The 13580-nt window shown below is 39.8% G+C and overlaps 1 protein-coding gene across 1 annotated transcript; it reads right to left on the reverse strand.

Moving 5' to 3' along the window:
- Positions 1-4396: 4396 nt before the first annotated feature.
- On the reverse strand, positions 4397-8815 carry LOC131303144 (uncharacterized). Its single transcript, XM_058329939.1, has 2 exons — positions 7269-8815; positions 4397-4854 (listed from the first exon to the last, which is right to left on the reverse strand). Exons 1-2 carry the CDS (start codon positions 7548-7550, stop codon positions 4783-4785), a joined length of 354 nt encoding a protein of 117 aa, XP_058185922.1. The 5' UTR covers positions 7551-8815; the 3' UTR covers positions 4397-4782.
- Positions 8816-13580: the final 4765 nt, after the last annotated feature.

A 13580-nucleotide genomic window follows, 5' to 3' on the forward strand; every position in this document is an offset into this window, starting at 1 on the left:
GGAAATTTGATTATGTTGGCTCGAATTACACTGATCAAGAAGTAAAAGAGAGGGAAACATTGTGGATTTATGAAGATATTAAGGAAAGAAAGAAGATGGAATTGAGAAGGTTTGGGTGATTTTTATAGGGAAAAGATTTGATTTTTGGCTCCTGTCTGAATAGTGATGTAGATGAAGCCAATGGTATGTTAATTCATTTTGTTCGAATTGCATTGATAAAGAAGTAAAACAGTGAGATATTAAGCTCTGAAGTTGGGGAAACACTGTTGAGTTGTTTAGATATTAGGGAAAGAAAGAAGTTACGGAATAAGAAGGTTTGGGTGATCCTTGTAGAGAAAAAACTTGATTTTTGGTCCCTGTTTGAATATTGTCAAGTGCAGTTTGCTATATGGTTAATTGTGTTGCACATGATGAAAATAGGGAAGAAACAGTTCTTTTGGTTCGAAGTGCATTGATCAAGAAGTAAAGAGTGAGATTGAGCTCTGAAATTGGGGAAAACACTGTGGATTTGTGAGGACTAAGTCATTGGACGACTACATTAGGTTTTAGGTCTGTAGTAGGGAAATAAAAGGAGAGATGGAGTTTAAGAGGATTTGGCCAGTTTGGGTGATTCTTCTGATCAAAAGATTTGATTTTTGGCCCCTGGTTGAATATTTTCTTGTGGGGTTTGCCATATGGTTAATTGTGCTGTACATGGAGAAAATGGTGAAATTAATTCATTTTGTTCGAATTGCATTGATCAAGAAGTAAAAGAGTGAGATTTTTTAAGCTCTGAAATTGGGGAAAACATTGTGGATGTATGAAAATAGTTATTGAATCACTGCATTAGGTCTTTAGGTCTGTAGCAGGGAAAGAGAGATGGAATTATGAGGATTCGGCCAGTTTGGCTGAAAAGATTCAATTTTTGGCCCGTTTTGAATATTTTTCAAGTGGGGTTTGCTATATGGTTAATTGTGTTGTACATTAAGAAAATGGTGGAATATAAATTTTTTGTTCAAATTGCATTGATTAAGAAGTAAAAGTGTGAGATTGAGCTGTGAAATTGGGGAAAACATTATGGATTTATGAAGGTTAAGTTATTGGATCGTTGCATTCGGTTTTTATATCTATATTAGGGAAAGAAAGGAGAGGTGGAATTAAGAGGGTTTTGGTGATTCTTCTAGTGAAAAGGTTTGACGGGAAAGCTTTGTCCATGTTTTGAGTATTGATAGTTGGATCTGAAATACGATATTGCATCTTCAAGAAAACATCTGGCGAAAACCCACTAAAGTTGGTCATGAATGGTCTTCAGGTTTGTGACTTAGATTACGTGAGTCTGTTATTTGAGTACTTAGTAAAAGTACTTGGTGCAACTTTTTTGTTTTCATAGAAACGAGTTTGTTTTATGGTTCTATTAGTCCATCTATAGATCTCGATAAATTGCATAATGTTGAATGAAGCACTCTATTGCCACTTCAAACAGCTATCTTATTGCATGATTATCACTTCTTCACTAAGCTCAACATCTTAGATCATCTGCCATGGTTTTCATTTCCACTAAGCTTAGCCGCCGTTCCGCTTTTGGTCCTTAAAAAATAAGTACTTATTTGCAATTTTCAAGCTTAAGAATAGTAGGCTTAATGAAATAAAAAAAAATATGCTATATGGATCTTGTTTGATAGATTTCGATGAGATCTATCAAACCCTATAAAAAAATATTAAAAAAATTACTTTTGTAAGTTCGTTATTTTTAAGCTTGAAAATAGGTCCTTATTTTTTAAGTATTTATTTGAGAAAGCGGAACGAGGCCTTACTTGGTTTGATAGCTGCATGGCTTCTAGTTTTTGTGTGTGTGTGTGTGCGCTCGCTAGTATAGTGGTTACTGGTTAGTAAGTTAGTATAGCTGACCGATGTTGCTCCTTCGACTCGAACCAGAGACCTTTCCCATGGGCTCTAAGGCCCCCTCTACGACCACTTAATGCATATGGAAGTTTGTAATTAATTGGGTTCTTTATTTCTTTTCATTTGTTTCACTTCTAGAATGCACAATTTTTGTAGATTTAATGGAAGAGAGGAGGATTTCCCATTGTTGAGAGATTACAATGATTACTTGGAGGAAGTGGAAGATATGAGCAAGTTTTTGTACATGTACTCTATATTATTGTGGTCCGTTGGTTAAAATAAATGCTTTCCTTCTTCCAAAATGTTGGAGTGGCACCCTTGGGGGTCTGAGTTCTGGATATAGGTGTTTCTTTTGTAGGCATAGGATAGTTATTAGTTACCTATTACTCATTTAGGAAGAGAAATATGTCAGCTTCACTCTAAGTCTCGGAGGTTATGTCAGCTTTGTTATTTGGTTTCCTCCAAAGAGTTTTGGTTGAGCCAACTAAACCTTATCTTACCCAACCAAAGAATGTGCTTCCCTTTTCAGCATTCAACTGGATTGAAAGAATAGATGTTTCCGCTATTGAGGCAAAGATTGCACAATACCAGAAAGAAAATGCTAAACAAATAATTAATGCTCAAACCCGCAAGGTCTGGTTTAAAGCTAACTAAGTTTCCCATCATACTTTGCCATTATTTCATGCATGTTTAGTTTTTGCTAAAGATGGTGATTTTGTAATAGCTGCAGAAATTTTTTTTTTTTTGTACTCTTATTCTGGTTATTTTCTTAAGACAGGCTGAAGAATATGCTGCAGCTTTGGCCGCAAGCAAGGGACCCCTTGATAGTGATCCGGTAAGAAAATTATGTGCATTACCATTTCTTTTCTTTAGTCACAGTGCCTAACACAAGAACAAGCTAAACTTCTAAGACTGCCCTTAGTCCAACTAGGTTAGCATCGTAGGGTGGGGGATGTATGTTTGTTATCAACTCTTGATCTAAATCCTTGCTCCATTTGCAATTATCCTTTGCCTTCCAACATTATTGATTAGCTTTGGTGTCAATTAACTTTGGGCCGTTTTATGCCTTGCCAATTACTCCCTCCGTCCCAAGTCCCTTTTGGGAGTTCGTGCCACTTTTCAATTGATTATATCTTGTAATTTATAATGTTTTATCTGATTTTAAAAATATTGTATTATAGAACTAATCGAGATCTTTCAGACGAGATCCATATTGGATATAAAATTCATTACAAATTTAAATATATAACTAGTTTTATATCTGGTTAGAAAAGAACGAGGGACTATTAAATTGTGGAGGAGGGAGTGATTTTTTGAACACAATGCATTGCCAACTGAATTCCCTGAAAGTAGGCATCCTAACCGACCACGGGAATACGAGCATCTTGTGCCCGGAGCAAAATGGGTAGGGCACATGATGAGGTTCAATTGTGAAGGCATAGCAGCGGAGTTTCCATGTTCTTCCCGTGAATACATGGTCCAAAGATGCTTTTCTTTTACGCGTGGAGATATTATACAAGTTTGATGTAAGTAATTGGTACTTGAACTTTGTACAAAGTTCCTTTGACATGAAGTTCTCGTGACTTGAGCCAATGAATAATTGGGATTATCTATTTTGAAAAAGTATGGCGCTTTTTGCTGAAATTTCTTCCACTTGACGATTAGAGTCATTAGACTATTTCTGGCAAAGAGTGAAGAAAAATGTAACATGGGCTCTACTGGTTTCCCGACTAGTGTACTATTTCTGAAAACCCAAATAGGTCATCAAGTACATCTTAAAAATGACTGGGACCTCTGTTCGCTACAATGGGGATTATCTGCAAGTTTGATACTGTGGATGATTCTTTGGAGTAGGCATAAAGTCTTCGACCTAAGGAGTCACTTCAACTAGATCTGAATGAAGAATTGCCAAAATTAATCCCGTACTTGCGCTCTTGCAAAGACATGCAGATCCCTCTCATGGATAATATGATTCTCAATGCAGGAAGTCTTTCCGTGAGAGCTGATCATTTGCATCAGTATTTCGAAACAAATAGATTGAAAGGGAAAATTAAACAAACAACTTCATACGTCTTCCAATTACTACTATGGAGACTGGAACGTTCCTGAATCCATCTAGCTATGTGTCTTGCAGAACCTTTATAATTAAACTTGATGCAAGAAGCAATTTTCCATTTTTGAAAATCTGTCAATGTATAAACTAGAGGTTTTTAAGATTATGTATGATGGGGAAATCCTATTTCGGCGAGGAATTTGTGTAATCGTTCTACTAAAAGGGAGCGTTGATTCAATACAAGGGGTTTCATTTTGAAGAATCAAAACATAAGAATTACTATGTATAAACTAGAGGTTTTTAAGATTATGTATGATGGGGAAATCCTATTTCGGCGAGGAATTTGTGTAATCGTTCTACTAAAAGGGAGCGTTGATTCAATACAAGGGGTTTCATTTTGAAGAATCAAAACATAAGAATTACTAGGTTCAATTCGGGATGAAATTATTTCCAGGACTAGGCCCCGTTCCACTAAGATTCTTATTTTTTAAGTATTTATTTTCCGCTTTACGAGAGACAGATCATTCTCTCACAATACATCACCTTTAATTCAAAAAATAAGTACTTATTTCCCTTAGCGGAATGGGGCTCCAGACTATTAGTGCCTGATTTGTTAATCCCGTTGTTTCAATTCGCTAATCAAACGAGGCCTAAAATTGTTTTTAAAAAAACCCATTCTTTTATCCTATCTTTGTTTCTTGTGCCAATATTGCTTTTGCAGATAAGCGCTAGATTCTGCAGAAAGCACTGGATTGCTGGACAATCCATCGACATGGCAAAGAAGGCTATGACGATTGTAGACGAGCTGCCAGAAGACAGGTTTTTTTATCAGCAGAAGTAACATTCTATTAGGGATAGGGTAAATGATTCCAACCAAAAGTTGGAAAATACAGCCTGAAGGACAAAGCCCTATACAACACCTGAAGGCCCAAAGTGCCCAGATGAAAACAAATACAACTCAAAACACCTGGAAAACCTAAAAAGCCTAAATCTAATAATAAAGCCTAGCCCAAAGAAAACTCAATACCTAGCCCAAAGAAAAGCGTCGTTGCCCTCCCGATTAGACAGATCAAGCCACCACTGCCGGTCAGCCACCTCCGAAACACCTCCAAACCACCACTGGCCACCCCTTCAGAGCTGCGAACCGGAATCCAATCACACCAATACTACTGTGGAAGCTACACCAATCCGTTAGGCAAGAACCGGGCCGACCAACAACGACCACGACAGGAGCCACGCCAACCCATAGAAACCCATGCCGTTAGGCATGATTGAAAAGCTCAGAAAAAACCAATCGGGAATAAATAGGCAGATTTAAAGTCATGATACGAGAAAACCAACCGACACGGTTAGGGGGTCAAAAAAATAGAGGGGAGAAGGAGAATACAAAGGATCGAAGACCATATGGTCGTCAGACGGCCGAAACCCCTGATGCGTAGCCGCCGTGAAACACAGTGTATAGGCTCCCAAAAACGACGAGAGGAAATCGACTGTTGAGATCCGTGAAACTAGCACCGCCACCAGAAGCCGCTGTCACTACAACCACCTCGCTGCTGCCGTTGCGGATCGTTTTGAGAAAATGAAAGAACGGAAAAGAAGGCAAGAGGGAGAAGAAAATGGATAAGCGGGATGAGAAGATGGACAAGGAGATGAGCCAGAGGATGGGAAGGGAGGAGGAAAGCCTCGGGGGAGGGGAGTGGCAGAGACTCTTCCCCAGGACATAAACCCTAGCCTTTTTGTAGAGTCCCACATCGGCTAAGTTGGAAATTGTTGAATGGTATGTAAGGGACCGCGACTAGTGTATAACTCGAGATTAACCTTTTGAGCAACGTAATTAGGCTAAGGGTAAGTAGGTCAGCTGGCTTGGGTCGTGACAGGTGGTATCAAAGCCGACACCAACCAGAAGTGTGGGGCGGGTCCCGCGAAGAGATGTGCTTTGGCGGGCCCGACAAGTAAGAAGTTGAGGTGCTTGTCGTGCTTGGGTGGGCCCCACATGAGATGAGCCCGAGGAACTTGATGTGCTTAAACGGGTACTTGTCTCACATCGCTTGGTGAGTGAAAGTTGCTGGATCATGTAGAGTAGCGAGACGTTACAGCCAAGGTGGGGAGATTGTGGAGTTCCACATTAGCTAAGTTAAAAATTGTTGAATGGGACCGCGAGCAGCTACTGTTAACTTTTGAGCCACGTGATTAGGCTAAGGGTAAGCAGATCAGCTAGCGCGGATCGTTACACTTTTCCTTTATCTTTTCATATCTTAGAGAGAGAGAGAGAGAGAGAGAGAGAGAGAGAGAGAGAGACACACGTGTTGATGGGCTATCTTGTCGAGGATTTAGTCAAAATCTCTCCTTTGATTCAAATCCGTCTTCAAATACTAGTACTTTCCCATTCAAAACCATAGCTTCATTTCTCTCCACCACAACCTTGTCCAACATTTCCCATTCAAAACCATAGCTTCATTTCTCTCCACCACAACCTTGTCCAACACTACGACTGCATCTTCTTTCAACCTGCCGCCAACAAATGTTGCATGTATTTATTCCCCAATGAAAGTTCAATTGAAGAACTATATCTTTCATCAGGTCGCACCTTAAGGATTTCTACCACGGTGGCTATTGTAACGGCCTCATTTGTCTCTTTGATAAGTCCAATATCGTCATATGCAACCCTGCAATTTGAGTATTTAGGTTACTCCATCAACCTCCTCATGAAACATTGCATACTATCTATTTAGGGTTTGTTTTTGTTCCAAAACTAATGATTTTGTTGTGGTTAGACTCGCCACTCTCTATGAATTTGACCTTAAATCTTTTGATTCGTATGATGATACGCCTATTGAGTGTAAAGTTCAAATCTATGGTATGAGTACCGATTCATGGAAAGAAATTATTGCTACGCTGCCCAACTACTACATCATCCCTTGTCCTTTTCCTTACAATCATTGGATGGAATTTTCTACTGGTTATGTGTTGATTCTTCTACTGATATCAAGGTAATTGGTTCCTTGAACACCATTGAAGAATCGTTCAGCAAGGGCAAGTGAATCATTCAGAAGACAAATATAAAGACAAAATTCATCGCAAATGCTAGTAGACAAGGATTGTTTCTTGTGCCAATATTGCTTTTGCAAATAATAGCTAGATTTTGCAGAAAGCACTGGATTTCTTAACAATCTATTGACATGGCAAAGAAGGCTATGACGATTGTGGACGAGCTGCTGGAAGACGTGTTTTTTTTTTTTTTATCGTTAAAAGTAACATTCTATTAGGGATAGGGAAAATGATTCCAACCAAAAGTTGAAAAATACAGCCTGAAGGACAAAGCCTTATACAACACCTGAAGGGCTAATGTGCACAGATAAAAACAAAAACAGCTCAAAATACCCAGAAAACCTGAATCTAACAATAAAGCCCAGCCCAAAGAAAACCCAAAACCTAGCCCAAAGAAACACCGAAACGCCTTTGGCCACCCTTTCAGAGTTGCAAACTGGAATCCAAACGCACCAAACCTACTGCGGAAGATACATGTTAGGCAAGAACCAGGCCGACCAATAACGACCACGATGGGAGCCACACCAACTGCACCATCCAACCCGTAGAAACCCTCACCTTTAGGCATGTTCAAAAAGCTAAGCAAAAAATCGACTTGGAATGCACAGTCAGATTTACGGCCATGATATGAGAGCACCAATCGATACGGTTAGGGGGTCGAAAAAATAGAGTCAGAAGGAGAAGACAAAGGATCGAAGACCATATTAGAGAAGGTCGTCGATCGACCGACACCCCCGATGCTTAGACGCCGTGAAGCACAGTGTATAGGCTCCTAAAAACGGCCAGAGAAAATCGGTTGCTGAGATCCGTGAAACTAGCACCGCCACCGAATTCCGTCGTCACCACCACCACCTCGTTGCTGCCATTGCTGATTGTTCTAAGAAAAGGGAAAAGAACAAAGAAGATGGTGAGAAAGAGAAGAAAAAGGAGAAGGGAAATGGATTTTGTTCTTATGTTTGTCTTCTGAATGATTTATTTGCCCTTGTTGAATGATTCTTTAATGGTGTTTAAGGCATGAATTACCTTGACATCAGTAGAAGAATCATCACATAACCAGTAGAAAATCCCATCCAATGATGTGCAAGGAAAAGGACGAGGGGTGATGTAGTAGTTGGGCACCGTAGTAATAATTTCTTTCCATGAATTGGTATTCATACCATAGATTTGAACTTTATGATCAATAGGCATATCATCATATGAATTAAAAGTTTTAAGGTCAGATTCATAGAGAGTAGCGAGTCTAACCATAACATAATCATTGGTTTTGGAACAAAAGGAAACCCTAAATAGGTAGTATGAAATGTTTCATAAGGGGGGTGTGGAGTAGCCTGTATTCTCTAATTCCAGGGTTGCATATGACGATAGTGGACTTATCGAAGAGACAAATGAGGCCGTTACAAAAGCCACCGTGGTAGAATTATTTTAGTTGTGGTCTAATGAAAGATATAGTTCTTCGATTGAAGTTTCATTGGGGAATAAATACATGCAACATTTGTTGGCGGTAGGTTGAAAGATGATGCAGTCGTAGTATTGGGCAAGGTTGTGGTGGAGAGAGATGAAGCTATGGTTTTAAATGAGAAAGTACCAGTTTAATTTGGAGATGGATTTGAATCGGATGAGGGATTTTGACTGAATCCTTGACAAGATGTCCATCAACACGTCTCTCTATCTCTCTCTCTCTAGGATACGAAAAGAGAAAGGGAAACTGTAACAACCCGTGCCAGCTGACCTGCTTACCCTTAGCCTAATCACATGGCTCAAAAGGTTAACCTCAGGTTATATAGCAGCTGCTTGCGGTCCCTTATATACCATTCAACAATTTCTAACTTAGCCGATGTGAGACTCCACAATCTCCTCCCCGTTGCACCACATGGTCTAGCAACTTCCACTCACCAAGCGATATGAGACAAGTACCCACTTAAACATGTTAAGCTCCTTGGGCTCATATCAGTTTTCTGTTCTACAGAGAAACAAATCTCTCTAATAATTAGGCAAACCTGTAGTGGAAAAGGTGATAGAGTATGAAAATCATCTCCTGGAATATTAAAGGGTTGGGAAACATGGTTAAAAGAGATTTCTTACAAACTTATCAAGACATTGTGTTTTTCCAGGAAACCAAAATGGAGAATTTTGATGCTGAGATAATATAGTTATTTTGGGAGAAGAATGAGATGGGTTTTGCAGGTTCTAAGGCTTAATGTGCGTCAGGTGGTATTCTTACCATGTGGAATAAAGGGGTTTCCAAACCTATGCTGACTATCACTCACAAGAACTACATTTTCATCACTGGAGAACTACTGGATTTTGCATGTGCTTTTGTCAATGTATATGCGCCCAATGATAGCAGTAGCAGGAAAGCCTTGTGGGATGAATTACTTCAACTCAAAGCTACTTACTCATTACGTTGGTGTCTTGGGTGAGATTTCAATGTAATTAAGTCTATTGGTGAAAGAGTGGGGTGCACAGGAGTTGATAGGAGCACGAGGGATTTCATTAACAATTCAGAACTAATGGACTTTATCGATGATGGGAAGACAATTCACATGGACCAACTTTCAGGATCAGGCCATTCACAGCAGACTAGACAGATTTTTGGTCTCTTTGGAATGGATTGACAAGTTCAAGATTTCACAATGGAATTTGCCTAGGCCCATTTCTGACCACAGTCTGCTTTCAGATTCCAAATTCCAATTGGGATGGGGACCCATACCTTCAGATTTATTGACACCTGGTTGTCACATCCTAAGTGTATGAAGTTAGCTGAAGAGGAATGGAAAAACACAGTCTCCTATGCGTGGACTGGATGCCCGATCATGAAGAAACTTAAGGAGATAAAGAAGCACCTCAAAGCTTGGAACAAACAGGAGTTTGGTTTTCGGTTGGAACTCTGCTTTGGAAGCTCTGGCTCCTCTAGCCTTCGCTTCTTTCATTCTGGTGCAGATTGTGGCTTTGATTCACTTTGGAAGCTCTGGCTCCTCTAGCCTTCGCTTCGTTTGTTGTGATGCTGATTGAGGCTTTGGCTCACTATTGGCCTGGCATCATCTTACTGCTGATCCTGTTTTTGAAAAGCTGAACCTGTATCTGCTGATTCTGCTGCTTTGATGCTGTTATTCTCAATGGAATCTGCTACTATGGTGCTGTTATTTTTTTATCTGGAAACTGCCTTTTGGATGCTGCTGCTGTAACCAATCACCAATGTTCTAAAACAAGGGATTAATTGGCAAGTAATCGCTGTCGAAGCCTATCCGACTAGATTTGACTAATTGCTATGCGCCGATTTACCGCTGATTATTAATTGCTATGCACCGATTAATCGCCAATTAATCCGATTAATTGCTTGAAGGTGGCTGACCACCCGACTAGCGCTGACCAGTTAGAACATTGGCTGTATCACTTGGAGAATGTTGAATCTCTCTTGGATGCTGATGAGGAGTTTTATTTGGAGGCTTAGGATCTGTCCCTGATGAGGAGCGACCTGAATCCACTTGGTAGGATTGGCCTTTGTGCCTTGTTTTTGTTTTGCATTGTATTGAACTCCCTTTCCTTTTCTCCATTCAACTCTTTGTTGGATGTTCGTTTTTGTTTGGATAATCGTTTTGCTTCATGTATCAATATCATGAAGTGGGTGATTTTCCCTTGTTGTTTCCTCCTTGAGGTACCCTTATCGAGTTTCTATTAGTAAATTTTTTGTTTTGCCAATCAAAAAAAAAGTAGCACTTCAGTTTGATCTGGTTATCTGAAAACTGAGAAGATAAAAGAGTGAGTAGGAAAAATTGTAGCCCTACCACATTTGGCGCATTTTTTCCAATCGTACTGTTCTATTTGGGAGCCCAACACTATTGAATTAGGGGTATTCCTATTCCTTTGCTGCTACAGTGGATAAAACTGTGGGCCCGCCAGTTTTACAAATTTGCCCTTATCAGACTTTTAGGGTTTTCCCTATGTGTCCTTTTTTTGTTCCTTTTGGGTCTCTTGTGCCTGGGGTTTTTTGTAAAATCAATTGTTTTTTTTTTTGGTGGGGTGGGGGTTGAGGCTTGTGTGCAGAGCTGTTTATGTGGTGGGGAGATAACGTTTCTCTCTCTCCTCGACCTCTTTCTCTCTCCTGCTCTTCCCTGATTTGGTGGGAAAATTGGTGGACACTGGTGGAGCTCATTCTTCTTTCAAATCATTCAATCGGGATTCTGGGAATCAGGTATCTCTTCGATTTCTTAGCAATCGTGGTGTGGGGCTTTGATGTGTGCAGGTAATCGTTTCGCCGTTGTTTTTAGTAGGGCATTAATGTTTGTTGTGTTGATCGAAGAAAATACAGTTTTGGGTTTCGATGCTTCATTACAAAGTGTTGTTTATAAAAATGGTTTGGTTTTCCCCCCTGCCGTTTTGCTGATCTTGCATGCTTTGTGATCTGGTCTGGATTTCTTTTCCCCTACTTTTGGCAGTTTGGTTTTCGATGAACAGGGTTTGTTTAGGTTTGTAACCCATTATTGTGTACCGGTTACGTTTTGGGGTGGTGAGTGAGATCTTTTTGTTTTTGTGACCATCAAAGATATATGATGCTGTATTAAATGAGACCTTACAGTTTTCTTTGCACGTTTGGGTAATCTATAGTTGTTATGCGTAAATAAAATAAGATAACCGAAAGAAGTCTGGCCTCCAATGATATTTTGGGGGTGCCTGCTTTTTATTTATTCCTATTGTGTTCTTTAAAGGTCAATCTAACTCATATAAGCATGTTCAGAACTGAGAGCAAGCAGTTTGGTAATTTGCAGAGCACAGAGCACAAATTTGGCTCTACGATTTAGGGTATGCCGCTAGAGCTAAGAATTCAGTATTAGTACACGTGTGGTAATCTCTTTGGAGATCAGTCCACATTCCCTCCTCTCTAGCTACAAGACACCAATTTTTGGGAACGTTTTTAACATCTTTTGCGTTCTTGTTCTTCATCCTGCATATAAGGCTCAGGTCCGGTAGTACATGCTGAAAGACCATACCATGTTGATGAACCAGGTGAGGTGCTGCAACAATTGCAATTGCAGTCTGTAGGTATTGGGTTAGAACTATAATGGTAGTTCTGCAATTTGGTATTCTTTTGTGCTAGTGACAATTCTGTTCATCTAAGATGGTATTTAACTCTGCAAGTTCGATGGAAGTATACATCAAAACTGGAAAAGTTTCTCAATGGATCCTATGAAATAGTGACAGCTACAGTAACATTGGTATTGTGTGTCAAATTGTCTCTGCAGCTAGAAGAAACTTGCTAATGTTTCTGTATACAAGAAACCAGTAAGAATGGACCCTGTTTTGAAACATTGACAATCCTAATTGCAGATCGAGATCCTCTACGGTAGTGCTTCGCTCCTCCTTTGAGCTAAGTTAAGAAGTTTCGCATGCAAATGTCTGGACGATTCTGTAAATTTTACAGGACTTGACACCATATGATTGTGCTGGGATGTGTCAGAGATGGTATTTCCAATTTTCAGCTTTTACAAAGTATAGACACTTACATTTCCTGGACTGTGTTCCATACACCAGGCTTTCTTGGAGAGAAGTGCGGCATCTTTGACTACAACAGCCCTGCGTTTAAATTCCAATGCATCTCAATAGCTATACTTTTGATGTTTGACTACAACAGCCAGACGTATAGATTCCATCCATCTTCGTTGGATGGCTCATCCTATTCATTTATGTATAGTTTTGTCACATGGGTCAGTTATTAGACAGAGTTTTATAGGGATATCCATTACCTGATGTGTGTTTTTGCGCATTATCTTGTGCATTTTAGGCACAACTGGTTGAAACTTAAGATGGTTACTCTTGCTCTTTTATTTGCATGCTGACAGCATGGTAAGGAACTTGGGTCATCCAGTTACAATTTTTTTCTAACTACGGTAGAGGGTCCGATGGATCCATCTTAAAGTTTTGCATCTTGAAAGGGAGAAGAAAAGAGGTTTAGTGCAGCAGCTCGATCGGTGTGAGAACCTTCAGAAAACATTAGAGAACTCATGTTTTTCCATGCAGCTTCTTCTAGATGCTTTAAAGGATGAAGAGCTTAAAAAACTAATTTGCAACATCGACTGCTCCCCTGATGCCAAAATTGAAAGTGTTCTCTCTCTCTCTCTCTCTCTCTCTCTCTCTCTCTCTCTGTATTTTTACTGACAAGGTATCACGTTTTCAACATTTCCGTGAACCCTGCTTGTCTTCACCTTTAAACTGTTGATTAGTCAAACTGTACAAGGATCACTTGAGCTGTTAGCATTTCTTGTTTTCCTCTCAGATTTTGTCCACCATTAATCCCCAACAAGGAGCTGTTCTATCTAGATGAGGGCATTGCAAGAACCTCCATTGCTTTTTAAAGCAGCTGCGTAAAGTTGAGCTTTTATTGCCTTTCTGGCCAAATGCTGCTTTCCCAAGCCCGGTTGTGCGCCGTGGTCCTTCGTGTCGAATGTTAATCGGAAAATTTTCATGAATGTTTGGTGGAAGATCAAATTATGTAAAAGAGTAGCTCGAAGTTGGAATGTTGCTTTTATGGTATCGTCTTAGGGCAGCTCGTGCTTATTTGTTTGAAAATGTAGAAAAACATGCCAAACATCTTACGATTGTT

The sequence above is a fragment of the Rhododendron vialii genome, chromosome 1a (genome assembly GCF_030253575.1).
Source record: "Rhododendron vialii isolate Sample 1 chromosome 1a, ASM3025357v1".
Classification (NCBI taxonomy): domain Eukaryota; kingdom Viridiplantae; phylum Streptophyta; class Magnoliopsida; order Ericales; family Ericaceae; genus Rhododendron; species Rhododendron vialii.